A 23,004-nucleotide genomic window follows, 5' to 3' on the forward strand; every position below is an offset into this window, starting at 1 on the left:
CTTTCAGTAAAGTGGACTATAAATGTTCTGAAGAAGGTGTCCATATTTTCATCAGATTCTCAGAGGGGTTCATGACTCAGAAAAAAGGTTAAGAACCACTGCTCTATGGCATGGCACCTTAAACTGAGAACCTACAAAAGCTATAATTCTTCAGTTTCTGTGGCAAAGTTATACTCCCGCTTTTGTGGCAGTCAAGTGCTTCGTGTGACTACCTGAACCTCAACTGATGCAGAGACAGGGCACCAATATACCCTTTAGACAGATTTAAAAAACGATAGTCCATTTCAATATCACAGGAAATTTACATCCCAGATTATAAAGAATATGCAAGTCTAGAATCCGGCTTCAGAAATGGTTTATTTTAATACTATAGCTAGTCAAAATAATGACATTACTGCAAATATTATTGCATTTTATGGCTATTTCCATCATATCTGAATGTAACGAAACATCCATTTCATAAGTTTGGTATAATCAAAGGCACAGGAACCATCAATTCTGCATCCTCTTCAAGTAAATAAAGTTCAGAACTGGAATCGCTGGCTTTCTTTTACAATTGCAAGCAGACAAAGTTGTTGCAAACAAATAATATTGATAGGACTGGAGTCCATATTATAAAATGGAAATCCTCATTTTTTCAACCCTTAAACTTGGCAATATGTTCACGAGCCACAATCAGCCTTTGAATCTGAGCAGTGCCTTCATATATCTGAAAAGAAAAATAGTATAAGTACAATGTGTATATGACGAAATGTTTTGTACATACCCAGTGGAATTTTTTGTGACCATGAGCAGATTACTAGTTCAGTGCCCACGACACAGAGGTCTAATGGGGGAGAACATAATTCTTGTGGATAACATCATTGTTCTACAATGCTGAACATTAGCTAGAATCTGTTCTAAAGGGATTTTTCAGGGAAGACACATCACAAGCTACTTTATAAGTCTCAGTTTTCAAAGGGAAGGTTCATAATGGGAGTGCAGCTGAAGAAATACAAGTCCAAAGCCCTCCAGGGTGCATGAAATGAGCACTGCAATTATAGAAGGTTCTTATATTGTCCTGCATTTATGTCCTCGAGCTTTTCAAGGAACTACATGTAAAAATTACCCACATGTATGTTCTTTACTGCCCTTGCCCCACCTGCATATCTTTCTTCTCCGCTAAGCATTTAAAAGGACATTCCTGTTATTTAGAAATTTGCTGGGAATGCATGGTCTTCTTTCTCCAAACTACACACTCCAAGATTTTAAAGGGACATAATTATTAATGTCAGTAATGTCAATTTCGGTGCAGCTGTTATTAATTGGAGTGACAGGAAGAGTGACCTCCTCAACCCCACCCACTTCACTCACCTCTCTCTTGGCATCCAGTGTCATCAATGCCACTGCAGTGGAAATGCTAGGAGATCAGCCTTCCCTCTGCAGCCATGCAAGGAATTGGACATGCAACACCAAAGGAAGGAGGGAGAGGTTGGGTGTTTACCTTTCTCCCTCAGTGCAGGGCACTACTGCCTCCGCTTCCTTTAATGGTTTTGGAGGAAATGCTGGGCTCCAGTATTTCTGGTGCCAGAAATGAGGTGGTGGCAGCACTGGATGCTGAGGGAGAGAGGTAAACCCTCCTCATCCTCCTCTTGATATCCAGAACTGCCACTGTTACTGACTCCTCCTCTGATGACTGGAGGAGAGAATGCTGCAAGCACAGCCTTCCCTCTATAGCAGGGCTTCTCAAACTAGGGTGTTGCGACACCCCAGCTTGAGGGCCCTGGCCTCTTCCCCCTTAAGGGGCTCGGGGGAGGCAGCGTCGCGATCCCCAGGATCGCGTCACTAAGGGGGAGCACAGGGACTGGCATTTACTTACCAGACCCTGCTGCAGCCTCCCAGGGTGCAGGGAGCCATGCACGACCCTCTGCAGGGCTCCCAGAAGCTTAAAATTTAAAGCGGAGCAATCGCTCTCCACTTCCAGTTTTGCGGGGGCAGAGCACGATGGCTCTGCTTTCACTTGCTAAGCTTCAGGGAGCCCTGCAGTGGGTCGTGAAGGGCTCCCCACACCCCCGGGAGGCTACAGCAGAGACTGGTAAGTAAATGCCAGTCCCTGTGCTCACCTTAGCGACACAATCCTGGGGATGGCGTTACTGCCTCCCCCCGCCCCACAAGAACTTAGAGTGGCTCAAACTCTCCTAGAGAGTTTGAGAACTGTTGCTCTATAGCCATCACAAGAATAATAGTACTGCTGGATGCCAAGGGAGAGAGGTAAGCACCCCAGCTACCTCTTTCTCTCAGTCAAGAGAGAGAAGTGGTGGGGAGGTCTCAATGGGATTTACTTTTGAAAAAACTTATATAAGATCATACTGCATACCACTTCAGTATATGTATTTAAGCTGCTATTAACAAGTACTATTAACATGTGCAGTTGTTGTATTCATTCCTTCCTATGAGGGAAAAAGGAGGAAACACCCATAAATGAGGGACAACTTTTCCTTTAGAAATATTGTTTTTTCTCATCTATACATTTAGACAGATTTCATCTATTTATAAACTAGGACTAATCATCATAGCAATTCCAAATGCATTACTTACCTGGTATATTTTGGCATCTCTCATGAGCTTTTCTACAGGATATTCAGTATTGAATCCATTTCCTCCAAAAATCTGAACAGCATCAGTGGCTACTTGATTTGCAATGTCTCCAGCATACCCCTTTGCTATAGATGCATAGTAGGTATTTCTACGACCAGCATCTACTTCCCATGCTGCCCTTTGGTAAGCCAGGCGAGCAAGTTCCACTTTCATTGCCATTTCAGCCAACATGAAGGACACGGCCTGGTGCTATATTAAACGTACAGTTACAAATTAACTTTGAGGTATAGTAAAGAAAGAAAGACTAGCACAACCATCGGTCTTTGTATCGAGAGTCACAAAAATTAGGTTAACTGAATGATTACAATATTTATTGATTTTTAAAAAAATTCCTTTTATGAATTCCTTAAGAATACTTGTCATGTTATGTCACTGCTTTCTAATATACCTTCTCGCTAGCCAGGGCTGTGAAACACACAAAACCTCAATTTTTAAATCTCTGATTCCTTCATAAAAGCTCACAAAGTATTAATAATGGTAAACGGTACTATAAGACATTTCATGACCACCACATCAGGCTACTTTTCAGACTTATAACCTATATTTAAGTACGTTTCATTTAAAGAAGCTAACTGCATACTATTACATAGTTCTTTATCGTGCCTGATGAACATGTAAAAATGCCACCTGCTCACCTTAGTTGTGATGCATTAGCAATACCTAACTTACTGCCTAGTGGTCAGACTGGTCATTGCCCATTTTAAGATTATAGTGGTAATAGACCATTAACTGTTCCACATGGTGGGGGGAAAAATTAGAAGGAACACTGCATCACATTATGGCGTCCTTACAGAAATTGATTTTGTTTGTTTTCTTAAGGTACTAGGGCCAAAGTTACAAAGCATTATTCCCACACCATGTGGCTTAACATGTAATTGAATCTTCCTATGAGTGAGGCCACCAGCGGCTCACATGGTAGCAACAGTGTTAATAGTATTTTATTAAGATTTAAAATTGAGATTGGAGTCTGTTGGTACATTTTTACCAACTCCAGTCACCCAAAACTGCTTCAGACTCCACAGACCTGTCCCCAACTGTATTCATTCTGCCACACTAGCATTATCAAATAAATCTTGGTTTTAATCTGAAGTGTAAAGTAAAATATTGTTTGCAGGTTACTAAACACTTGCTCTAGTATGATGGTTTTAGTTCTTATCAGTTATTACAGCAAATTGCTGCACATGTGAGAACCAGCAGTACTTTTGGAGTATGTGCAGAGATTTCAGATCCCATGTGAAGCAGCCCTGAAAGCCCCTGTGCAACAGGAAACTTTTACAAAGGGACACAACCCCGAATTTAAGAGGCTTCAACTCCAGAAACTTCTATTTCATTTTTATCCGCATTTTGACTTCCAATTTGCGGTCACTTTTTTTAAAAGGACGCTATAAGCCTTGTAAAAGAGATCTCTCTCAATATACCATATAAAATGATTTGATTCACATACCTCTGCAATGATCTTCCCAAAGGTTTTTCTCTCCATAGCATATCTTGTAGCTTCATCCAAAGCTCTCTGTGCTAGTCCGACAGCACCAGCTGCTACCTGTGGTTTTAAAGATTGGTATAATAAATCTAGAATTCCGCAATTAAGAGATTTTTTTCTAAAACTTACTGATACTTACTGGTGGTCTTGTTTTGTCAAATGCTCCCATGGCAATTTTAAAACCAGCTCCCTCACCAATCAGTACATTCTCTTTGGGTACTCTCACGTCCTCAAATACAATCCCCCTCGTATCTGAACATCGCTGACCCATATTAAGCTCCTGAAAGCAAAAGTTGATGCAAGATCAAAATTAGCCATAAACACAAGCAATTGCTGAGTTCTTTTGTCTAGTTGAAAACGAATGAAGACTAGTCCTGTTAGTCAGAGATACAAGAATCATTTATTGCAGTGTTCTTCAACCTTTTTATGACCATAGTGGGATTGCATAGCCTCAGATATGGGGTTGCAGCAACTTACAGGAATGAAAAAAAGTTGAAGACGACCAACTTTTCAGTAATGAGAGCACAACTAGATAAAAGGGTGTGCCCCTTCAAGTACCAGGAGATTGTGTCCCTGTCCTGCTCAGGTTCTTAGCAGTTGGGCTAAAATAGCTTTCACTAGTGCCAGACTTCATGGGAACGCTTTCTGCTCTTATTTGGTTACAGTGAAAAATGCTGGAAGGGTGGGTGGGACAGGGATGGGGACAAGTAAAGAGTGGATAGGGTGTTGGAGGACAGCCAAACCAACGGTGGGTCCCCAGTCACATCATGGCATGAAAAGGTTGAAGACCACTGATTTATTACATCAACAGAATGCCAGTTTTTGGGTGCATACATGGACACACAGTATTACAAATAAGAGATGTCATGAAGGCTTTTACAAGCATTGTGACATTTCAAGAAGTCACACATTATCACATCCATTCCACTGAGAACAAGTAAAAATGAGATTTTCCACTGTCAACTGGAAGAGACTGGCAACTGCCCCCGTAATGTCTAATTTGACAGAATATTTTATTTAATAAATAACCTCATTTACATTTATGCATTATGGTGTGCAAGTGTGTGCATGCTTTCAGTCTCTACAGGTAGAAGTGGAAATGTACTGTACTAATGCCTTTTGCTTAAACTAATAATTGCTCAATACAAGCAACCAAATAAGCACCTAATTAGAATGCTACTACAAACATATTCAGGTGAAAAGGCCTCAATTTCAGTTAACTCAGTTCTGTATAAGTGTGCAAAGGACTTATGAGTGCCAGTTCTATAAGGAAACATAAGAAGAGCCCTGCTGGATCAGGCCAAAGGCCCATCTAGTCCAGCTTCCTGTATCTCAGTGGCCCACCAAATGCCCCAGGGAGCACACAAGACAACAGATACAATCTGCGTCCCGGTGCCCTCCCCTGCATCTGGCAATCAGAGGCAGCCAGATTGCAACCAGAACTTGCACATACCTACTATAACTTGTAACCCTTGTAAAGACTTGTATGACTTGTAATGAACTTTTCTTCCAAAAATTTGTCCAATCCCCTCTTAAAGGCATCCAGGCAAGATGCCATCACTACTTCCTGTGGCAAAGAGTTCCACAAACTAATTACACGCTGGGTAAAGAAATATTTTCTTCTGTCTGTCTCAACTTTCCTAACACTCAGCTTTCCTGGATGTCCCCTGGTTCTGGTGTTATGTGAAAGGGAAAAGAGCACCTCTCTATCCACTCTGTTCATCCTTCGCAGGATTTTGTATGTCTCAATCATGTCCCCCCTCAGGCACCTCTTTTCTAGGCTGAAAAGGCCCAAACACTGTAGTCTTTCCTTATAGGGAAGGTGTCCTAGCCCAGTAATCATTTTGGTTGCTCTCTTTTGCACCTTTTCCATCTCCACTATATCCTTTTTGAGATGTGGCGACCAGAACTGGATGCAATACACCAGGTGTGGCCTTACCATTGATTTGTACAATGGCATTACAATATTAGCTGTCTTATTCTCAATGCCTTTCCTAATGATCCCAAGCATAGAATTACAAACAATGCTTGCTTTTTAAAATAGGGGGGGGGGAAGGTATTTGTCTTTATTATTTCCGTTTTTGAAGCTTCATGGATTAACTTCACTAACAAAAAATGGGCATGCTTTCCTTTATCATTTATTGAGAGGAACCAATTGCTGTGATCTGAACGAAGATTCAAATATGTGTCCATCACACTCTACCTTTCTTCCAACTTGTATTCCAGGACTGTCTGCTTCCACAATAAATCCAGTAAAAGCCTTGCTTGTAGGAGCTTTAGGATCAGGATTGGAACGAGCTAATAAAAAATACCTAACATACAAAGAAATAAAAATAACTTTGTTTTTCAGTCTAATAGATGCTTCTAATAAATTGTGTGGCTACAAACTAAATAGTTATCATGCAGTTAAAAGCAGTCTAGGGGGGCAATCCTAACTTGCACTGGAGCAGGCAGGCCAGCATTCCTGCGCAGCATCCACCGCAAGTTTGGGGCCAGAATCAGCACAATCTGAGGCAAGGGGAAAACTCTCCCCTTACCCTATGTTGTGCAGCACTGGCCCCAATGGGTCTACTTGTATCTAAGACACCAGGAGGTGGTGCAAATTTGAGCAGAGTGCAGCAGACAAAGGCCAGAGGCTGCTCCACGCCATTCAGGAATGGGGTCAGGATCCAGCATAAACCGCTGGATCCTGGCCCTGCCTCCCTCTCCTGCTCGCCTCCAGAAACACCTGCTGCCCAACCTCCCCCACCCCAAAACACCTCCTCCCTGCCCTCCCCACGCCCACCCCAGACCCCTGCGCTGGCCAAGCTTGGCAGAAGCAAACTTACCCTGCTGGGTCTGGATCCGGCATAGGGAGGCCAGTGCAGCTCCTTGCACTGCCCTCCCTGACTCTAAAGTCAGTGCAAATGTACCTTACAGCACTTGCAACACTCCCAGGTCAGCACAAGTGACTTGTGCCAGCCTAACCCAGGGGTTAGGATTGCACTGTACCTTTTTAAAAATAATATTTCATTTTTAAAAATCTCCAAATGCATTTTTTAAGTTACACAATCATTTTCTGATTCAAAGTTTTCCAGAAAAATCACATCACTGGCAATCAACTTCAAAATCATTTCTCTTTATTACTTCTCAAGTCAACTCCCAATTGTGGTCAGGAATGTGGAAAATAAATTACCATCTTGCCTCCTACTCAATTTGTGTTGAGCAATACCTAAATCATGTCCCACTCCAAGTTCCAAACATATGGTTTCTCAAATGAATATGAACAAGAAGAAATACAAAATAGGCTATAATAAGTCTAAAATATTATTTTCAGATTCAAGAAAGAAAGCATTAAAATAGAAAATAAAACATATGCAACAATTGCTTTACCAGTTAGCCTTGCCACCATTGGTGATCCACATTTTTTGTCCATTAATTATATATTCATCTCCTTTTTTTTCAGCTCTGGTTTTTAGACCAGCTACATCAGAGCCTGCTCCAGGTTCTGTCACACAGTAGGCCTGAAAAATTTATACATGCTGAAGGCACAAATTAAGTTTTATAAAAGTATTACTGCACAGTTGATTTTATATTTACTTGCAATGGCTTAGACCTGATCACCAGCTTCAGTAGCTCCTTGCAGGAACCATGTAAAAATTGTCACCATTTATCTCAATGAAGTAAACATAATCCTTCGCAGCTCTCTCTACATTAAAACGAACTGTGGCCTATGTGCACAAAGAAGCTACATATACACTTCTGGACCAAAAGCATTATATTAATGAACTCTGAACGGGGGTGTTAACTGAATGTTATTAGGAACTTCCTGTTTGCATTCAGTTTGTCTCCTTCTAGCATTCACGTTAGTTGCCAGCTGTCACGTTCTTCAGTCCAGCAAGGAAATTGCTTGTTAAAGCAAGAATTAGCTAGGCTTCGAGTGCAACTACACAAAAACTAAGTTACTGTAATGGGCGCATGGCGGGAGGGGTTGCCCGGATCCACAGACACCCGGGGGGACGGGACAACATCTGTACTGCTTTGCAACAAAAGTAGTTCACAAAGTGGTTTATGTAGCAAAATATTAATTTTTTTAATGGTTTCCAGTTCCCAAAGGGCTCATCATAACCTAATATCTGCATATATTTTCAGAATACTTTTTTTAAAAGTCCTTTTCACATGTATGAATTATACAGATTGCTCTTTATCTGATCCACTCATTCACACACACCCTCCCACAACTTCAGAACACTGACCCAAGCTGTGACCTGTATTCCCTTTTTTTTTCAAAGAAAGCAAAATAAGTGAAAACACTTACACACATCATGGGTTCCTCAGTCATCCTCCCCAGATATTTCTGCTGCTGCTGCTCATTTCCTGCAATGATTACTGGCATTTGCTAGCAAAAAAAAAAAAAAAAAAAGAGTTTGTTTCAATTTACAGAAACGCATTGTCTAGAGTAGGAACTATACAGAAAAAACACTTACACCCAGGGAATTTGCTTCAATGGCAGTTTGAACTCCTGTACATCCATAAGCTAATTCTTCAGTAATAAGGCAAGCATCAAAACTTCCAAGGCCAAGACCACCTATGATAAAAATATTTAAGTAAAAACATCCCAGTCCATAAAAATCCATAGTAAGGAAAATTACTTTTATATCCTATTACACTAAGGTCCAAATGCACCCTAGTTTAATTCATTATGTATACTGACATACAGGACACACATGTGTGCATACAAGCATGCATATGCTCCTACCCTACCATCCCCACTGTTTTACAGATCTGTTAGGACCTCAGTAGACAAGAGTTTATCCCTCAAACGTGCTATCAATATCCCTCACTTCACATTCAGAACACCTTTATTCTAAAATCTATAGTATCTTTGCACCATGTAAGAGAGTGCTTCAATCCAATCTATTTTATAGCTAAAAAGATTGTTCACTCACCACAGCTCTCTGGTATATGTGAATTTATTAAGCCAAGCTCCCATGCCCTTTTTATGAGAGGAACAGGGTACTAGAAAGAGAAGGTGTAAGAAAACATTTTATGCCTAGCTTCACTAAGTAAACCTCTATAAATACAGAGAAACATTAAGCAAGACATTTCCCCAATATGTAGCAAACCTACCTCCCCAGTTCTGTCATATTCAGCAGCAACAGGCAAAATTTCTTCTCTAGCAAATTTACGAGCTGTAGCTTGAAATTCTTTTTGTTCTTCAGTAAGTTCTTAAAAAAAAAGTGGCAGATTAAGCACAAAGCCTATAATATGTCTGATCTTCAAATATCAGATGCCTGAATTTCTACGCTCCTTAGCAGCAGTAGCTCAGAATATGTTGGTGCTTTAATGTTATCCCCTATTCTTCCACTGGTCAGGATGCAATCAAATATGAAGCAGCACTTCAATATAGGGAAATTTCTGCCTGAATGGGGCAACAACAATTTTTTCCTAAGACTTCTAAGAGAATTAATACCAGCTGCTGAAAGACACTACCAGCTAAGGATGAAACATTGGTATGGAATAGTTTTGGGGGGGAGAATAACGGGAGCGAAGGGGGAAAATAGGAATCTCTGTTAGTAAAGGGAATTGTTACTATGTCTTTGATGGAGCGCTTTGCCTGCTTTATTTCTTACTCTTGATTCAGGGCCCAATCCTATCCAATTTTCCAGTGCCAGTGCAGCCATGACAATGGGGTATGCACTGTATCCTGTGGTGGGGAGGCAGTCACAAAGGCCTGCTCAAGATATGGAAACATTTGTTCCCTTACCTCAGGGCTGCATCGAGGCTACACTGGTAGTGGAAAGTTGGATAAGATTGGGCCCTTAGTCTCTCCACCTAGTTTTACGGCCAGACTTTTCCTTTGCAACTGCCAGAATTTAGGTAAGGATACCTCTGGCAACATAATGTAAACAAAGCGGTTCCTATCACTACACATTTTTATTTATAACATTTTAATAGTATTTTCTCATGGAATTATGGCCAAGACAGTTGAACACAATTACAACAAAAGTTAGATGAAAGCAGGCCAGGAGTTATCCCATTATCCTTTACAATTCTATGTATGTTCAATCTTTAAATTCTCCAGTACAAAACCCCTTTACAGTTTTGCCACTGTGCCATATTTACCCAAGACAAGAATGTACCCTCTTCCTCCCATCCCATCATGACACCACTGCAAAACATATTTTGCAGAAAACAAACAGTACAGAACTGATACAGAACTTAATAACTTCCATATCAAAACCATTATTAATACATTCTGAGATTCTGATTTTAAAAATAACCAATTATTTAAAAACATTACAACTGTGAAATAATTCTTTATGTCACAAGCTAAGACCTTCAGTATCTATACTAAGATCATCTTTCATGACTTCCTAATCTAGGGAGAGCTAATCTATATATTTCACAGGGAAATTTCTGATTAAGCCCCTGAGTTCCTCCCCCCAGCACATACACATAGCTATCATAGGTGCTAATCAGCTATCAGAGAGCTAATTAAGGCACCAGCATGGCCTAAGAACATTTTGAATTTCCTTCCTATGCCATTTCCTGATCTAAATCAGCTTATCAAAATGTTACAGGCACTGCTTAACAACCTTCCGATTAATGATGGACTGCATATAAGATGGTGGGCAAAGTACAATAAAGAGGCTCTTAATTAGGCAGTCAGGGTTTGCATAGCCTGCAGCGGTGTCTGTGTTTAAGCAACAAAGAGGCTCTTAATGCAAAGAAGGGACTATCTTCAGTAACCTGTGCAGCCTGTCTGGCAGGGAGTGTCTGTTTACACAACAAAGGCACTAGATTGGGCTGAATGTTCACTAATCGCATAACAATAGGGATCAGAGAATGTATCCCCATGGTTAAGTGGTGAACACTTGTATTGGTGGAAAAAAAATCTCCTGCACCAAGTAGGTAGTAGGGGGAAGGCTGCAATTTGGAAGAGAAAAAATGCAGTGGGAGGGAAAGTTAAACAATCTTTCATCACTTTCCTGAAAGAAAAATTAGGATCTGCATTTGATAAAAAGGAAGGTGAGGAGCTGTCACTTTTACTTCAATTTGGCTCAAAGACATATCTGTCTTTTGATTTCTAAGAAATTTTAGACAAAGATAAAATTGAAGTAAAATAGTACAGAATATTTTTCCAGTGCTTATCAGTACTTACCAAAGCTGAATCCAGATGCAGCTTTGCTTTTTGGAGATGCTGCAGCAGCTTGATTGGACTGTGCTCTCCATCCACATGCAGCAAAACTTCGCAGCACCTGTAATTTTAAGTTTAAAAAAACTGAATGACTCCAATACAATGTCAGAACTATAAGCACAAGAGAAGGGTTTTGTTTTTAGGAGGACACACAAAAGGTTTAAAGCAGGGTGGCCGGCAAAGTATCTCAGAAGAGAGAGTTCTATGAGTAAGGGCCTATAAGAGAAGGTGAGCAGAATGGAAGCTTGGTAAAACATGTTAATGATTGATGAACAGAGGGACCAATTAAAAGAAAGATTAAGCAACATATATAGATAAGAAAGAGCAGATAGAAGATACTGTTTATAAAAATTAGAATAAGTTTAAACTTCATAGAACACACAAGATAAAGTCTGTAATAAATAAAAGTTAAGCAAGCAGAAGAGAATAGGAGATAATAGATTACCTATTATTGAGAGAGAGGAAGATGTTAAACAAACCTTCAGAATTGTCATTCTACCCCATGTTAACTGTCCAAATAAAGTGCTTAACTTTCAAGTAACCCATCAGGCCGAATGAGATGGGCAGAGTATCTTTAGAAAATGAATCACCCATGGCTCCAAGATAGATAAGTAGAGAAGAATTAAAAAAAAAAGTACACTTCATATAGAAGCAATAGTTTAAAATGGCATAATGGTTAAGAAAAAGCAGCTAACAAAGAAGTACAAAGTCCACTCAATTATGCTCCAGCAAGGATAGGGTTAGTCATTCTCAAAAAATGCTTGGCTGCCTGTATCCAAAAGCAGGGACGGATGTACAGTAAAGCAGATTAAGATAAAGTGTGCTCAAGACATATTTGCAAGGGATTCCCTGGAACATTCTGGGCCTTCCTTTTCAAACGTGCAAATTGAACAATTACCTCTAGTGGTATACTCCGAGTGCAAGGAAACTGCTCACTGCTACCCACGAAATTCCATTACTGTCACAATAGCGAAGTGGTTTTAGGACCCTGACCTTTCTATTATGACTGCTTCCATGTACTTGTTTTCTCTGTGGTAAACACTTCTCTTTTCACGCTCAAAAGTAATTGTTTTGAACTCCCTGCACAAAGAAGTGATATTTGCCCTGTTTCTCAGTTGGTATCTGCTTGATAGAAATATTTCCTTACATGGTATCTTTCTGTATCTGTTTTATACAGAGAATTAAAACATGGTAAAAACAAAACAAAACTCAATAACCTGTATATTCTGGCTTGAAACTGGAGTACTTTTCATGTGCAAGCAGACCCTCTGGAATAATTACTATTTTGTGCACAGGTATTTTTAAGATGAGGATCAAACTTTGCAGCCAAATGAAACAAGTGTTTTTTTAAGCAATCCCAGCCAATTAAAAAGACATAGTACAGCAAGTATTTCTATAATATTTTTCCTAAATGGTTTACATTTGTGATCTCAATAAGTCTTTCAACAATCCATGAAGATAGCTCAGTATTATTGTCTCCATATTACAGATGCAAAACTGGCATGAAAAGCAGTTTGCAGCAGGCCCATGGCTGATCAAAGATTGGAAGCAGAGACCCCAACTCATAGTTTTTACTTCTTAAACACAACATTGCATTACCTCTCTCAGATTAATTTATCTAAAGTACAGCATTTGATATTGCCAAGTAGAATTTACCCTTTTTCAAAAGGTTTCATGTTCCATCAACAGCATAATAGGTAATTACCAACACCGACCTAAGAGTACTTCTCAACATCTTGTATACTTGGACCGCTAAAATAGCTTTTGACAAAATTCCTCACCAATTAGCAGTCTTGGGTTAAGAGAAAAGCTCTTCTAATACATCAATAACTGGTTAAAATGGAAGGCAAAGGTTAGGACATGTGGATAGCTTTCACAATGGAGAGGAGTAAGCAATGGGTCCTCCAATAACATTCAGCCTCCTCTTAAGTTGGAAAATAGCAAGGTACCCAAATTTGAAGATAATGAGGATTGTGAAAGCATTAATGTACAACTCCAAGCAATGTTCACTGGAACAAAAAAACTCAATCCCATGTATATTCTAATGCAGTGGTTCCCAAACTCATACAGGGGAGTTGGGAATCAGGTGCTTGTGTGAGCAGTGAGGGGGACAGGGCAGTGACAGTGCTACAGCGAATGCAGCACTGCTGCTGCCAAGGGGCTCTTTTACTTACCAGGAAGGCAGCGCTGTCCTCCTGTAGTGTCCTGGAGGCTTACAGCCCCCTCTGATCTCCTCCACAGTTTCTATAAAAAGCCCTCATATCCGATCTAAAGCTACTTTCTGTTTTCCCCAAAGAAATAAGGGAGGCCAGGACCCCAAAGGAGCCCAGCACTGCTCTCCAGATAAGTAAAAAAGTCCTTTGGAAGTGGCACCATCGCTGCCATTGGAGAAAGGCCACTCACCTTAAGGGGAAATGCCCTGCTTACAGTTCCCAAGGTGGGTCACAACCTACCAGTCTACAGCAAAAAGCAAACTGCATATTAGGAAAGGGACTGAAATTGAGGCTGCAATCCTATCTACACTGCCCTGGGAGTAGGCCTTATTGACTATGGTATTTACTTTTAAGTAGGCGTGCATAAGATTGGGCTCTAAGTTGGCTGGAATCACAATAGCTACGTACAGTATAGATTTATGTTGCAGCAGAATTTGTGCACAGTTCAGGTTTACCCATCTGAAAAAGAACTTGCATAACTTGAAAAGGTACCAAAAAGGGCAACTAATGTAGTTAAGAGATTGGGTTACCTCCCCTATAAATACAGAACCAGGATATGCATGACTTTGTAGTTCAGAAAAAAAGATAACAAAGCAAGGAACACAATGGTTTACAAAATTCCACATACGGTAGTGTAGAGACAGTTGGAGGAAAAAGTCCTTTCTCCCCCCCCCCCCCCATCTCTCAGTATTACTCCAGATTCTTCAATGAAACCGATTGGCAGTAGAGTCAGTACAGACAAAAGAAACAGTTGTCAACATACAACATATAATTATATTTCCTGCCAAAAAATGTGAAAATTACCACAATCTGAAATGCTTTAAGAGTATATTAAACAAATTCACAGAGGACTGATCTATTAACCACTATTATCAACTAAAGAAACATAAGAAAAGCCGTAATGAACAGGCCAAAAGCTCATTTGTTCCAGCATCCCATTTCCTACAGTGGTCAACCAAATGCCTTTGGGAAGCCCATCAAGCAAGAGGGAGAGGTATACCCCCTTTCCCACACTGCTTCCCTGCAACTGGATTTGGTGAAGAAAGCATAAATCAGTTATGACTAGCAGCAAACAAGAAGACTCGTCCTCCATGAATTTGTCTAACACCCTTTAAAAATAATTCAAACTAGTGGCCATTGTCACATCTTGTGGCAATGAAATCCATAGGTTAAATATGCACCAAAGTACATTCTTTTATACATTCTAGATCTCCTACCAATCTATTTCATTGGACCACTCCTGGTTCTAGTGCAAGGCTCTCCAAATAGTGACCCGCAGGCTGAGTCTGGGCTTTGGAAAAACAGTGCTTACCATTCCGCCATGGTGCTGTTTTCCATGGTGCTCTTTTCCAACTTGATCTGCTGGGCAATCACGTCTGCCCCAATATCCTGGGCATTACATGTGACTGCCCAGAGGGTCCCTGCGTAGCAATCAAGTTGGAAAAGAAGCAGAGCCCTGGCGGAACAGTAAGTGCCGATTGGGGCGGAAAGGGCTTTTCCTGGACACAGTGATCTCCAGTTTGGAGATCTAGTGTCATGAGAGTACAGAAGAATTCTCTATTCATACCCACTCCACACAAGAAGGACAAAAAAGGAAGAGAGATTAAATTTCAACTAATGCTGGTTACTTACCAGAAAATGGCAGGAATGGGGGTGGAGAAGATGATAAAAGATTGTTGCCAGAAATTGTTCTCTACATTTACATTAAGTGACAAGTGCTGGTCTGCCATGTCATGCATAAAAGTATAACATGAATCAAATATACAGCTGTTTCTTCAGATGATATTAGGGGCCAGTAAGCTCTAAAGTCTTTTAGGCTATCCATAAGTGCTGCAAGTAGTTTCCAGAAAAACACAATATTCTTTATCTTCATTTTGATAAAAGATTACAGGCATTCATTTTGGACACTGCTCTTGCAATTTATATCTGTCACCTACAGAGTGGAATACTACCAAGCTCCCAGACCATAAATCAACCAGTCTGAAACTGGTAAAAAAATGCAGCATACTCACTGCACACAGCACAAACACTTCACCACATATAATATTACTACATTGCCAACTAATATATATCTATTATAAGTGGCTGAATTCTACCCAGACTGTTATCAAAAACTTATAAAACCAAAGCTCTCTTTAATTGGGTCTATTTTTGTTACAGAAGAAAACTGTTTCCAGAGAAGGTTGAGTAGCTCCAGAAACAGAGACACTGGACAGCATTCCCTCAGTACATAGCATCAGCCTGAATTTGCCAGTGTTTAGAGTGTTCAGCAAACACATTTATTGCATATGCATTTGAAGAACTGGAACGCAGAGGCTCATATTTGTGATAAGCGTGGGCTATTATCAAGGTTTTTAATAGCTTTGCTTATGTTTTACTTAAATCAAGGGCATGAAGCTATCACATCAGTATTTTGCAATTTGCTTAGATTATTGAGACAAAACTGCAGAGACCAAAATGATTTCCTATGAGCTGTACAAATCAAGGTAACTATACAATAGTCACATAACATTTAACAGGACAACAATGTTCAATAGCACAAGACGTGGCACAGCACAGTGGCTAGATGAAAATGTTTCCAAGTCTTGCCGCTGCCATGTTCTCACAAGGTGACCAAGACAAACCACTGCTTTGTAGCCTCAGCAACTTACAAGCAATTGATCCACCTTAAAAGGTGATGAGAAGAGAGATAATATATTTGAAGCACTTTGAACACTCTGAGGTGCTACACAGATACTAAATATTTTTCTGATTTTTATAAAGAAGTTCTCTTCAAAACATTAACGGTTGGAAGAGAGCAGTACACCGTATCACTTGTAAACTTACAACCCGTTCCTAAGCTTCCTGGCACACGGTGGAAGAGCAGTGCCAAAATGGTGACCGCTGTGTCCTGCAGGCACGAGGAAGCCACCAAAAGTCTCCTCAGGGAAGAGGGACATTTGTCCCCTTCCCGTATAAGGGCACAGGCCCCACAATGGGGCTTCTCAAGATTGCACCAGCACCTGTGATCCTTTCTCCAAGGGTGATGTTAAAGTGCTTTATGGTACGTACAAAACACCTAGCACCAGTGCTGGAGCTCAGCACCAGCACTACAGGCCTTTAGGATTGGGCTCAAAAGACTTTTTGGGGTTTCTATCATATTCAACAGCAGTGGCAAATCTGCAAGTCTGTGCACACGTACCAATGAATAATACAATACAATGATGTATTGTAGTTCCAAAGGCAGACCTAGGCACTCTCAAGCAGGGCTGGCCCAAGTCCTCCTGAAGCACATACCAAATGCTGCCCCCTTACCTGAAGATGTGCCATCCTTTGCTCCTCTTACTCTCTTCACATTTCCTTTTCCTTTCTGTCCCCTCCCTTTTCCAATCTTGGAAATGGTAGTAGTAGTTGTGGTGGAAAAATAGGGGGACAGAGGTGGGCACTCCCCCCAACCTGCTGCCTGAGGTGATCACTACAGCTGACCTCATGGATGTGCCGGTCCTGCTCTCAAGTTATGATTTGCAAAACATTGCCAATTAACTCATGGAACGCACACAAGTAGCTAGAATCATTAACTGTTCTTTCAGTCCTGATCTAAAAAAAGTCAGAGGGGCCATAGTTTAGTGGCTAAACATACCTTGCATACCTTGTATGCAGAAGATCCCAACTTAAATCCTGAACATATCAAGCTACAGTTCTGGGAACAGATCTCTGTCTGACAACTGAGAGAAATGCTGCCCATCACCGATACTACTGGGCCATTGGCCCAATTCAATTCCAAATGCAAAACTTTGAAAAAAAAAAATGCTGGCATCAAAGAACTGGAACTACTTTTCCCACCCTGTTGAAGTGTAACCTAGCTTACCAAATTGAGAGAATAAATTATATTTTGGGCCTGACCCAGAAGATCATGGCCCCAATACAAAAGGTGGGACACATGTTGGTCCTGGTGTTTACAGTTAGGCAGGGGGTTGTGATCTGCATGTGCAGGAGGTTAAAATAACTCTATTGTCATGGACAGATCACTTCCTGATAAGATTTAGGCTTATCATGACTTACTTCTGAAGGTGGGGGGGGCCATATTGTATGGCCAGTCCCCAGAGCCTAATGGATCCTGAGGATTTCTTGAGGACTCTGGGGGATATTCCAGCTGACAAGGTCAGTGACTCATCCAAAGCTCTGGTGGACCTCTGGAATGGCCAGAGGAAGTGGATGAGATTGTTCCTGAGTAATCTCTGCCACATCATAGACTCGGAGCGATTCCTTGGTTTACTGACAAGCTGTAAATGATGAAGCAACAGGGTAGACATCTCGAACCATGGTGGCAGAAAATACACGCTGAATCTGAGTGGACATAGAATAGAGCTCATTATAGAGCCTATTCCATGGTGGTGAGAACAATAAAGAAAACTTTCTTCTCTGCTACTACTGAGTCTGCAGAGAACTGTCCTGGGAAACTGTACCATGTTGTATGAGGCCTATCCCATCAGGCCCTTCCAATAGACTAGAAGGAACACATGGTCACATGCTGTGACATCAAAGAACTTGCAGATAAAATCACTCACATTTGTCACAACTCAGATGCCACAGTGACAATGTCTAATGATGTCCCCTTGGCGTCTGCTTGTCTGGTTTTGTGGGACTCTTTTCAGCCTGAGGATGTGGTCAGGCTCCTCTGGAGTGTGAGGCTGTCTGCTTGACCCTTGCCCAGCTTGGCTAATTAGATCTGCCTGGGAGGGGCCAGCTGAGTAGATTTGGAGGTCCTGCCGAAGGTCCTGAGGTGTGGTAGGTCAAAACCTTCTGAAAAAGCCCTCCCTGGCCTTCACTGTGATACATAACTACCAGCCAATCTATAACCTACTGTTTCTGGGCAGGGTAATTGAGCAGGACGTGGCATCTCAACTCCAGAAGGTCTTGGATGAAGCATATTATCTGGATCCCTTTCAATCAGATTTCAGATTGAGCTTCGGAATGAAAACAGCCTTGGTGGATGACCTACATTAAGGAGTGGACGGGGGAGAGTGTCTCTATTGGATCTCTCAGCAGCTTTGTCCATCATGGTGACCTTCTGGGGCAATTCACCGAACTGGGAGCACCAGCTGGTGGTTCTGTTTCTACTTGGTGAATAGGTTCAAGTTGGTGAATAGGTCCCCCAAATGCTGGGGGATGCCTGTTCAACATCCTGGCTCGTAAAGTGTGGGGCAGCACAGTGTTCAATTCTGTCCCCCATGCTATTTAACATTTACATGAAACCGGTGGGAGAGGTCATCCAGGGATTTGGAGTGGGGTGTCATCAGTATGCTCCAGCCCTCTATCTCTTCTTTCCTCCAGATTCCAGGGAGGCCCTGGAGTACTGCCTGGGGGCAGTTGGTACCTGGATGAGGGCCAACAAACTTCAATCCAGAAAAGGCAGAGATTCTCCTGGTTCGGAAAACTAGAGTGCCAGAGTATTATCCTGCGCTTCAATGGGGTTGTACTTCCCCGAAAGGAGCAGGTCTACAGTTTGAGGGTTCACCTGGATTCACAGCTGCTCCTGGATTTCCAGGTGGTGCCTGGGGCCAGGGGGGCCTTTGCCCAGTTTCAGCTGGTGGGCCAGCTGCAACCGTACTTTGATCATGCAGACCTGGCCATGATGATGCATGCAACAGTTACAAAGTAAGATTATTGTAATGCGCTCTATGTGACGCTGCCCTTCAAGACAGTTCAGAAACTGCAATTAGTGCAGAATGCGGCGGCCTGTCTAGTCACTGGAGGTAGGCAGTTCGACTCTGTCAGGTCGCTCCTCCAACAGATGCACTGGCTGCAACTTTGTTTTGGGGCCCAATTCAAGTGGCTGGTTTTTTTAAAGCTCTGTTCGGTTTGGAGCCAGGGTATTTGACGGACTACCTACTTCCATACAATCCAGCTTGTCTCCTTAGACCATTGAAAAAGACCTTTTTATAAGTGCTGTCGCCTAGGGAGGTGTGGGGGGTGGCGGCAAGAAATAGGGCCTTTTCAGTAGTGGCACCAACCCTATGGAATTCCCTTCCTCTTGATTTAAGAACTGTTCCCTCCTTGGAGGCCTGAAGACATTTTTGTTCAGACAAACCTTCTGAGTTTTTGGTCATTTTAATGATAGCTCACTTTTACAGGCTTAGTCCTTTTTTTATAAGGTAGTGGTTGCTGCTTTTATGTTTTATTGTAAGAGTGTTTTATTGCTTTGAAGATAAAGAAATTGTTTGACAGGTTTAGCTTATTGTGCATTTTCTTTTTTAAGTGTGATTTTATGTCTTCTGCATTTTTATAAGGCACTTTGGGTCTCATCAGGAAGAAAGGTTGGATAAAAATACTGTAAATAAATAAGAACTATTTAACAGTTGATAGATTGAAGAGACATACCAAAAAGTCTGTAACAACCTCAGGCTCATTCCAGGTGACAGATGCTGGTAGAGGGAAGATCCACATTTCACACATACACCTGGGTGAGTGAGGCTGCAATCCTACGTACACTTTCCTGGAAGTAAGCCCCACTGAACACAATGGGACTTCTGAGTAAACATGCATGGGATTGTGCTATGAGTGTTCTAGAGAGGGAAAGAAGAGTTATCACTATGACACTGCATCTTCTATTCGTAAGTCCATAGACAGCAATACGATAATCAAAGAGTAGCAAACAAATTTGTCATTTATGTATTGTATACAGTAAGATGTATTCACTAGTTTACATCTGTAGCTTACAACCAAGGAGTTCAGAGCGGTGATTCTCTTGTCCATCTGACTCACAAAAAGTTAGGCTATAACTAAATTACTTGTCCAAATTAATCCAGCAAACTTCATACCCTAGCAAAGCCTTGAAATGGAATCTTCCATATCCAAGCCCAACACTACCAAAGTATTTTTAAGGAAATGGCAGTTTTCCATTTCACCTGTTAAGGGCCCCTCCATGCCACCAACTTACTATGGAAAAAGTGATTGGAAGAGTAATCTCAAGGATCAGGGTTCATCCACAAATCCCAATTTTAGAGCAATATTGCCAAGTTCCAGCAAACATTTTTTCAGATGCTACTACTCCTGCTATACTTATAGTAGGTCACGTCGGACTCATTTCTGTAAAGTTTTTCCTGCTCCTTTAAGGGGTGGGGAGGAGCGGAAGCAGGGAAGCAATCCCCAGGTTCCAGTCCCTAAGGGTGGGTGCTTGCTTATACTGTATTTATGTAGTTAGAGCAACTGGAGGCTGCAGGAGATGTAGTGAGCCCTGCATAGGGCTTCCTAAGGCTCCAGTTTCCAGGAGGTGCTTTGTGATGCCTCAGTTTGAACGTTCTGGCTTCAGGGAGCCCTGTGGAGGGCTGCACAGGGCTCCCCACAGTTCCTGCAGCCTCCAGCAGGCCTAATTACATAAATGCAAGTGCAAGCACCCCCACCCTTTGCAACATGATCCTGGGGATTGATTCCCTTCCCTTCCCTTGTCCCTCTCCTGCAAAGACTTACTGAGGGAGTAAAGCTCCTTCAAAGTTTGAGAACCACTGTTGTATAGGAATACAACTACAGGAAAGAAAAGTCCATCCTCTAAAAAAATTACTTGGTTTGGTCTTTCTTTGTGGAAGATATAGAGATATGAACCAGCATTCAAAAACAGTGATTTATCAGTCATAGGGCTGGTTAATGCATCGTTTGTAAAACCCATTTGCCCGGCCCACAGGTCCACATTTGGTCCCTGTTGCGTATATGCAACAGTGGGCAGAAATGACTTAATGTGTGCCTACAATAGTAATTCTTTCAATTAATTAAAAGAATTAATTATTAATTAATTAACTAAATGCCTTGATCTCCTAGTCACATTTTTCAGAGACACACTGAGACACCATGAAATGGAAAAGCACTGAAATAAGAGGTTATGATTGCGCCCTTACAGCAATTAATCTGTCAGACTAAGGGCACAAGCCTAACCAGGTCTACTCAGATGTAAGTCCTATTTTGTTCAATGGGGCTTACTCTCAGGAAAGTGTGGTTAGGATTGCAGCCTAATACACAGAAGGAGACCCCATAACACAGGGCCATATTAACCCATAGCCAGCCCCTGGGCTTTCAGGTATTTTGCGCCCCCTCTGGCACTTCAGTCTTTCACCCCATTACAGCTGACAGTCTGACCCTGGTACAGCAGGTACTAGACTGCAATACATAGCCATATAGGTGGAAAAATAGTTGGAAGTGAAAAACATAAACTGAAACAAAGCATCTCCTGCCTTTTATTACTCTCACCTAAATATTGGAATAGGAATATGGACAAAAAAGGAACCGGTAAACAATGACATTAAAGTAATGCTCTTTCTCCACACACACTCTCTCTCTCTCTCTCCAAAAATAATATACTATATTATTAGGCATGAACCTGGCAGGCACTTTATGAATCCCCCGAAACAAAACAACTTCATCATCCTTATGCAACGTAAACAGAATCTAGGTGAACTGCTGCACTGTGGAGGACTTTACACAAACTGGGAGTAAGCGTCGTGAATGTGTAAACCACTAGTACATAAACGTTAGCACTGGCACCCACTTTTTAGAATGAGAATCTGTCAGGGTACACCAGAAGTGATGTCATGACCAGAAGTATCATCATCAAGCAAGAACATTTTTAACAATCCTCAGCTGCAATCCTACGCACAGTTACCCCAGAGTAAGCCCCAGTGACTATCATTGTTAAAAGCATATACATAGTAGCCTGATAAAAATACAGATGTGTCACATTTCTCCAAATGCAGTCACATACCATGGTAGCATCAAGTCTGATATATTCAAATACTGAAATGGATGGGGACCCACCTGAAACTGGCTCACGGCCCACCTAGTGGGCCTGACCCACAGTTTGAGAGACACTGGCCTAAACCTTTCCCCAGAGTTATGAGAGGCGCCTTCCTCCCTGCTGAAGAGCAGAGCCCCTTTCCACCCCCAGTTCAGTGAGGGACTTCCAGCGACCCCTCTCCAGACAGCCCGGCGTTGGGAGCCTGTCCCTTCTCCAGAGGCGGCCGGCCACCGCTACAGTCCAAGCCCCCCTTCACACGCCCTGCAGAACGGGGCGACCCCGGCGCCTCTCAGCCGCACTGAGGCCCCTTCCCAGCCAGCCCCAACTCTTCCCTCCTCACACAAGCCAAGCGAGCAGAGCCTCCTCCTCACCCGAGCGACCCGCAGCGAAGCCATGGCGCTCCTCGCTTCCGCGCCTCACCCCCCACCTACTGGGAACAAGCCCAGCCCTGCCTCCCTCGAGCAGGGATTGGATCGAGCTGGGGCTGGGCTTATTCATTCCATGTTATGGTTCACACAGCGCTTGGGTCTGACCAGTGCCCCGGGCGCCCCTGCCGGCCATCAGCCGCAATGGCAGGGCACATCTTGCCCAGGGTCAGTGTTTCCCGGACACCAGAGGTAAGGGTAGCACCAGTGGTACTGAGGCAGTGTCTGGTGGTAGACCCCTGGACACCTGGCATCATCACCAGTGGCGCTTGACTTGGTGTCTAGTGGTACCCTCAGGACACCTG

The 23,004-nt window shown here is 42.1% G+C and overlaps 1 protein-coding gene across 1 annotated transcript; it reads right to left on the minus strand.

Moving 5' to 3' along the window:
* Window positions 1-410: 410 nt before the first annotated feature.
* ACADM (acyl-CoA dehydrogenase medium chain) lies at window positions 411-22,724 on the minus strand. The gene is made up of 12 exons (XM_066624075.1): window positions 22,646-22,724; window positions 11,262-11,358; window positions 9,227-9,324; window positions 9,046-9,115; window positions 8,584-8,684; window positions 8,415-8,495; window positions 7,490-7,620; window positions 6,321-6,429; window positions 4,257-4,397; window positions 4,082-4,177; window positions 2,578-2,826; window positions 411-709 (listed from the first exon to the last, which is right to left on the minus strand). The coding sequence occupies exons 1-12, from the start codon at window positions 22,667-22,669 to the stop codon at window positions 638-640; spliced, it is 1,269 nt and encodes a 422-aa protein (XP_066480172.1). The 5' UTR covers window positions 22,670-22,724; the 3' UTR covers window positions 411-637.
* Window positions 22,725-23,004: the final 280 nt, after the last annotated feature.

The sequence above is a fragment of the Tiliqua scincoides genome, chromosome 4 (genome assembly GCF_035046505.1).
Source record: "Tiliqua scincoides isolate rTilSci1 chromosome 4, rTilSci1.hap2, whole genome shotgun sequence".
NCBI classification, from domain to species: domain Eukaryota; kingdom Metazoa; phylum Chordata; class Lepidosauria; order Squamata; family Scincidae; genus Tiliqua; species Tiliqua scincoides.